This window comes from Ipomoea triloba, chromosome 6 (assembly GCF_003576645.1).
Source record: "Ipomoea triloba cultivar NCNSP0323 chromosome 6, ASM357664v1".
Classification (NCBI taxonomy): Eukaryota; Viridiplantae; Streptophyta; class Magnoliopsida; order Solanales; family Convolvulaceae; genus Ipomoea; species Ipomoea triloba.
This window is the reverse complement of record NC_044921.1, coordinates 7942002-7949005: the sequence shown is the minus strand read 5'-3', so window position 1 is coordinate 7949005 and position 7004 is coordinate 7942002. Positions and strand designations below refer to the sequence as shown.

Below are 7004 nucleotides of genomic sequence, written 5' to 3'. Positions count from 1 at the left end.
ATATATATATATATATATATATATATATATATATATATATATATATATATATATATATATATATATATATATATATATATATATATATATATATATATATATATATACACACATTATATATATATATATATATATATATACATACGTATATATATGTATATGTATATATGTATATATATGTGTATATATGTATACATATGTACATATATACATATACATATATATATACGTATGTATATGTATATATATATGTATATATGTATATATGTATATATATGTGTATATATGTATATATGTATATATATATGTGTATACATATATACACATATATATACATATATACATATATACATATATATACATATATATATACATATATACATATACATATATACATATATATATACATATATACATATATACATATATGGAATGAATATGTTATGAAATAATACATATGTATATACTAAAAGTCACGTATATACCTCATAATCATGAAACACACACTGCAAAGTACGAGAATTGTAAGTGTTATTGTTGAACGTTGACTTGTACATTCAAATTAGACGAACTTGTATCACCCAATTCGTGGAGTTAACAGTTATTTGGTTAATAAGATTATAGTTTAAACTTACTCATACAAAATTTAAAAGTAACATTTTTTTTATTTCTAAGTAATAATAAATTTAGTTATTATTCATATTTTTACAATTATAATATATATAAATACAATTAGGAATAAATCAACTTAATTATGTGAATTTTTTCTATAAAATTAGAGATTATATTAACCATACAAAATTTAAATTAAATTTTGTATGTTATGAAAATAGATACTTGACTAAATAAATATATAAAAGCCTAACTATATTATTATATTGTATATTTTAACATCTTTTTATTTATTTTCTATTCTTTAAATTTAAATTCATAATAATAAAAAAGATTTCCATGCAACGCACGGGTAAAACACTAGTGTTAATCTAAAATATAAGTTTATTGTGAATTTGAGAACCTTTATGGAGAGTTGAGGACTAAAATGGTGAAATCATAATAGTCGAGGGACTATTTTAGGTAAAAATTACAAAGTAGGGACTAAAAACGAGTGCCAAAGTGGTGAAATCCTAATAGCTAAGAGACCATTTTAAGTAAATATTGTATAATTAAGGATTAAATTGAACAACTTTAATACCCAAAAATCAAAGTGGTGAAATCTTAATAGCCTTGTATTAAAATTAGGTATTAACTCTTTTAAACGCAATGAATTAATAATATATGTCTTGTATTAAAATTCAGTTAAACGCAATGAATTAATAATATATGTCTTGTATTAAAATTCAGTAAAAATAATATAAAATATTATGAAAGTAATAGCCTTGTATTAAGATTAGGTACTCTGTTACAATGTAGTATCTGTTCATGCCACTTTTGAACCCACTCCCATCATCCATGTGGGAGTGTAAACAGGGACACTGGGTGCCACTAGACTACAAGGTCTTTGGCAGGTATTAACTCTTTTAAACGCAATGAATTAATTATAATATATGTCTTGTATTAAAATTCAGTAAAAATAATATAAAATAGAGTTAATATCACAAATGGTCCTCTGACTATTGGGTTAGTACTCTTTTTAGTCCTCGACTTTCAATTCGACCATGTTGACACTGAAAATTTTATATTATTTGGATAATATCAAAAGAGTTTGAACTTATCAAAACTCTTTATCTTACAGCTATAAATAGGACCTTTTATTTCTATGTATTCATCCTAGGAAAAATCATAGAAATAGCTTGAAGCTTATTTAGAGAATTAGAGATCATGATCATGAAAATAAAAGCCCCATGACCTTGAAAGTCCAAAGCTCCTCCATGCCTATCATATTGATCAAAATCTCCAATTGAAGATCAAGCCATTTGAACCCGGAGGCCCTTTAGAAGAACAAACATATAAGTTCTTCTTTGAAGATCAAGCCACTAGAGATCCGGGGGGTCTTCAATGGAGCGTCAAGACATCAATTGAAGAATCAGAGGATCATCCAGAGATATTGTACCCACACCGATATTGATACATATTGTAACATGAATTTTGAATCCCATATATATATTCAAAATTTATTTGTTTACAAATTCGCACGCCCAGTGGGACAGCTCTGCCTCTCATCTCTTCATAGGCATCGATATGGGGGCAAACCCCATATGAAATTTGAAATGGAGGAAGCTAAATGATACTCCTTGGCACGAGTTAAAACGGCCTTATATCTCCTTGGCACGAGTAAAAACGGCCTCATATCATGCTCCTTGGCACGAGTCAAAACGGCCTTATTATATCTTAACTATAGTGTCGAGACTTACTTGCACTACATACTTTCGAGTGGTATATGCTCTCAAGTGGCGTACAAGCAAGTCTCGAGGGGGCATTTGTTGACACTGAAAATTTGCTAAATATTGTTATTTTTTTAATATTAGTATATTTAAATGTATTTGGATAATATTGATATTATCTAATTTGTTAATTAGATAATATCAAAAGAGTTTGAATTTATCAAAACTCTTTATCTTACAGCTATAAATAGGACCTTTTATTTCTATGTATTCATCCTAGGAAAAATCATAGAAATAGCTTGAAGCTTATTTAGAGAATTAGAGATCATGATCATGAAAATAAAAGCCCCATGACCTTGAAAGTCCAAAGCTCCTCCATGCCTATCATATTGATCAAAATCTCCAATTGAAGATCAAGCCATTTGAACCCGGAGGCCCCCCTTTAGAAGAACAAACATATAAGTTCTTCTTTGAAGATCACCCTTTAGAAGAACAAACATATAAGTTCTTCTTTGAAGATCAAGCCACTAGAGATCCGGGGGGTCTGTTCTTCTTTGAAGATCAAGCCACTAGAGATCCGGGGGGTCTTCAATGGAGCGTCAAGACATCAATTGAAGAATCAGAGGATCATCCAGAGATATTGAACCCACACCCATATTGATACATATTGTAACATGAATTTTGAATCCCATATATATATTCAAAATTTATTTGTTTACAGACCACAAATGGTCCTCTAACTTTCATTTTTAACCACAAATAGTCCCCAGTTAAAATTTCTGTTAAATAGGTGTTAAATCTAGGGATATTGTTGTCAAATTGATATATATAATGTTCATAAAATAAAAATGTTTAGAAATTTTCACCAACAATCATAATTGAAACAATTAACGAATATAAATACTCCTAAATAAAAAGACAATATACCTTATTCTCTTAATTATGCATACGAAATGAATATTTAATATTAGACCTATCTGTTTTTAATTTAACCAACTAGAAGATTAAAATGGAAGAATTTTTTTTCAGAAACCTTGCTTCCATCATTTTCATGGTTGTTCATACATGGACGATTAATAGTTTTCACTCTTCATTAATTGATCAAACATTTTGTTTGGGATATAACTGAAGGTCGCCACCGTTGAATTAATATAATTAATCAAGTACAAATTACAACATTAATCATGAATTTTTATTTAATTTGTTCATTTATGTGATTTGTCACGTCCATTTTATTTTTATATTTATTAACTTAATGTTTAAAATTAATTATGTTGTCATATAATTCTCAAAAAGAAGTAATCATAATAATATTAATCAATTTGACGATATTACCCTTGGATTTAACACATATTTAACAGAAATTTTAACAGAAGACTATTTGTGGTAAAAAATGAAAGTAAGATGACCATTTGTGGTCAAATTGAAAGTCGATGGCTAAAAGGAGTACTAGCCCAATGGTCAGAGGACCATTTGTAGTATTAACACTCTATAAAATATTATGAAAGTATTGCTCGAAGTTATACTAAATTGTAGAGTTAATGCAATTTTTAATCTTATCAATACAAAAAATGATTTTATCACTTGGTCTTCAACTTCAAAATTGACCAATTTTGATAATTCTAGTATTGATTTTTTGCCGTTTTGATCTATAGATATATTTTTGTCAAATGGCCATTTAATATATGGTAAAAACGTGATTTCATCATAAATTCTCATGATAATCTTACATCTTGAACTGTATTCTTAATCCATTTCCTAATTTGGGATAATTTAGAATCTTCTCTTATAATTTAGAAGTAGTATTAGTATTTTATATGCGCGATGCGCAAAAACATATGCCCAATATTAATACTAAACGTTTAAATATCTTTTTAAAAACTATAGCATATAATTTTTTAAAAAAATTTATAGTTGTCGAATTCATATTATATTAAATAAAAGTATAATTGATAATTTGAGTAATAATTATGGTATGATTAATATTATTATTAAAATAAGAAATTTAGATATGATATATTACTGAATATAATTATTGTAACAGAGTCATTAGTACTCAAAAAAAAAATATAATTATGGTAAGAATTTATTAAAATTTAATGAAATCAAATTTATTTCTTATAATAGCATGTTTAAATACATATTACCTTTGGAGAATATAAGAAAAAATTTATTGTCGAATGTGTATGGTAATAATAATAGAAAAATAACAAAAATTATAACAGCAGGGCGTTTTTATCCAAAAAAATTATATAGTACAACTTTTATAGCATAATATATACAAAAATTTAACAGAAAAAGGACATAAATCGGGGTAAACTTATTATCTTTTTAAGATGATTTAGGAGAATTGGATAATGAAACTGCATTTTAAATCTGGCTTCAAACAATTATTTGATAAAAGAATCTTTTGGATGATCAAAAGTGACAAAATATATCAATTAAAAAAAAAAGAAAAAAAAAGAGCAATTTGAAACGTCCTTTTCGCCCCGAGCACGGTCGTTATGGGAGGCCGGACGCGGTATCCACGCATATCCTGACACTAATCTCACTCCATCTACTCAATCCAGTCAAATCTTATATATATATTTCACTCTCATTCTGTGTGCAGTTTACTCCACAGTTCTCTGCAAATCATGGCGGCCAAAATGGCGTTAAAGGCGTCTCTTCCGCTTCTCCTTCTCTTTATCCTGATCCTCTCCTGCGCCGCGTATGCCCGCTTAATCGTCGACCGTTCATCGGATCTAGTATCGGACGGCGTACATAGCGCCGGCGAAGGATCGGGGATCCTCCGTCTTGGCCTTTTTGCGCCGGAGGAGGAGACCTGCGAGCAGTCCTACGGCTTTTTGCCTTGTACTACCACTGCTCTGGGTAACCTCTTCCTGATTATAGTCTATGGATACCTCATGTTCCTTGCTGCTACCTACCTCTCCTCCGGGAGTGAACTGTTGCTTGAAATTCTCGGTCCTGGTCTCATCGGCGGTCTCTTCCTCCCTATCCTCGGTGCTCTTCCGGATGCTATGCTCATTCTCGGTATACTAATTTTTTTTTAAATAATAATTGTTTCACTTGATAGAAAATGGAAATTCGGATCTGATTTGTTTATTTACTTTCGAACTAGAATTAGAATTACGGTTGATAGTGGGATATAAATATTTTCATTGTTTGCTGTTAATCACAGCATATTTATTTCGAGAGAGAATTAGTGTTGTCGTTGTTTTGAAGATATCATTTTTACTTCTGTTTTTTTCTTAATCTTAAAAGAAAAAAGTGCTCTTTTCTGAATCTTGGTATAATGAATAAGTATCGAGTATGATAGTGGAAGTGCAAGAAAACTGATGGTTGAGATCTCGATTTGAATTTTTTTGACTCTTAGATGCGAAAGCAGCTTTTGTCAAATGCAATGAGAACTTGAACAAGTTCACTTTCTATTTTGATTAAGATGTGGCTTCACCCTTTGGGCCTACTTGTCTTTGCAGCATCAAACCGGGCCATACTCTCCCGGCCACTGTTTCCTCAGTCTACTGCTATTCACCGGGTGCTATTTTCTCTGTAGATTAGAATAACAGTTATAGTTAATATGAGGAGAATTAGGGACAATTATAGTTAATATGAGGTTATTATGAGGAGAATTACGTTTTTCAGTTTCATGAATTAGCATTTTTTGTCAGAAATTTGATCTTCAACCCATACAGTCATCCAATACTATTGTCTCTTGGAATTCATTCTAACACTCATTTTGTCTATGAAAATCTGGCTCCTTCCTTATATTCTCCAGTTCTTTAGGGATGTGCAAATTATATTGTTCACTGATTATTTTACTTTTTCCCTTTTGTTTCAGTATCTGGATTATCAGGAAGTGTTGCTGAAGCTCAGAGCCAGGTGTCTGTTGGAATGGGCCTGCTAGCTGGGTCAACTGTTATGCTTCTCACTGTGATATGGGGAACCTGTGTTGTTGTTGGGAAGTGTGACATACAAAATGCTGTTGCTGTAGACTTAAAAGACACTAAAGCATTCAGTTTGACTGGTATGTCCCTTAGTTTCTACTTCTGCATTTGTGGGCACATAACACATAGACGTGTGTATGCATTTGCTGGTTTTCTAGGCCTTTTGTTGTTCCAATTTTCCATATTGGTTTTGGTGCACTGTGTTGTCAATTATTTTTTATTCATTTACTGGTATTCATAGGTCACCTTAAATTTGGTCTATCTTTGTAGGATCTGGTGTTACTACTGATGTATGGACTAGCTATGCTGCAATAATCATGGCTATATCTGTGATCCCATTTGTGGTTGTGCAGTTGCCACAGGTCCTCCATTCTTCCTCAGCGAGACACTTGGCAGTCTTGATTGCTCTCATATTATCAATTTCTCTTTTGATCGCCTATTGTGTTTATCAGGTAATTTGACATTGTCCATATGGTTCAATTTTCTGCATTGCAGTGGCGTGGACCATACAGAAATTTGTCTTTGAATTGTAGAATATAGCAAAGGTTACTTTTAAGGATATTTATATGTATGCACATGTATATAATTTTGAGGCTCAAACTATTCAATTTATTTGGTAAAAATATGCCATTTCCGTATGAGTTGATGTTATTCTGTATTTGCAACAAATAGATATCAATTTGCATTATTTCTATCTATACTCTAATATGAAAAAAAAAAAAAAAAAAAAAAAAAA

The 7004-nt window shown here is 30.2% G+C and overlaps 1 protein-coding gene across 1 annotated transcript in view; it reads left to right on the top strand.

Moving 5' to 3' along the window:
* The first annotated feature begins 4927 nt into the window (after positions 1 to 4927).
* LOC116022797 (sodium/calcium exchanger NCL-like) overlaps positions 4928 to 7004 on the top strand; it is a 4155-nt gene continuing 2078 nt past the window's right edge. The window contains exons 1-3 of the mRNA XM_031263677.1: positions 4928 to 5354; positions 6163 to 6348; positions 6539 to 6720. Coding sequence (XP_031119537.1) covers positions 4958 to 5354; positions 6163 to 6348; positions 6539 to 6720 — 765 coding nt within the window. The 5' untranslated portion in view covers positions 4928 to 4957. The remainder of the gene's footprint in view (positions 5355 to 6162; positions 6349 to 6538; positions 6721 to 7004) is intronic.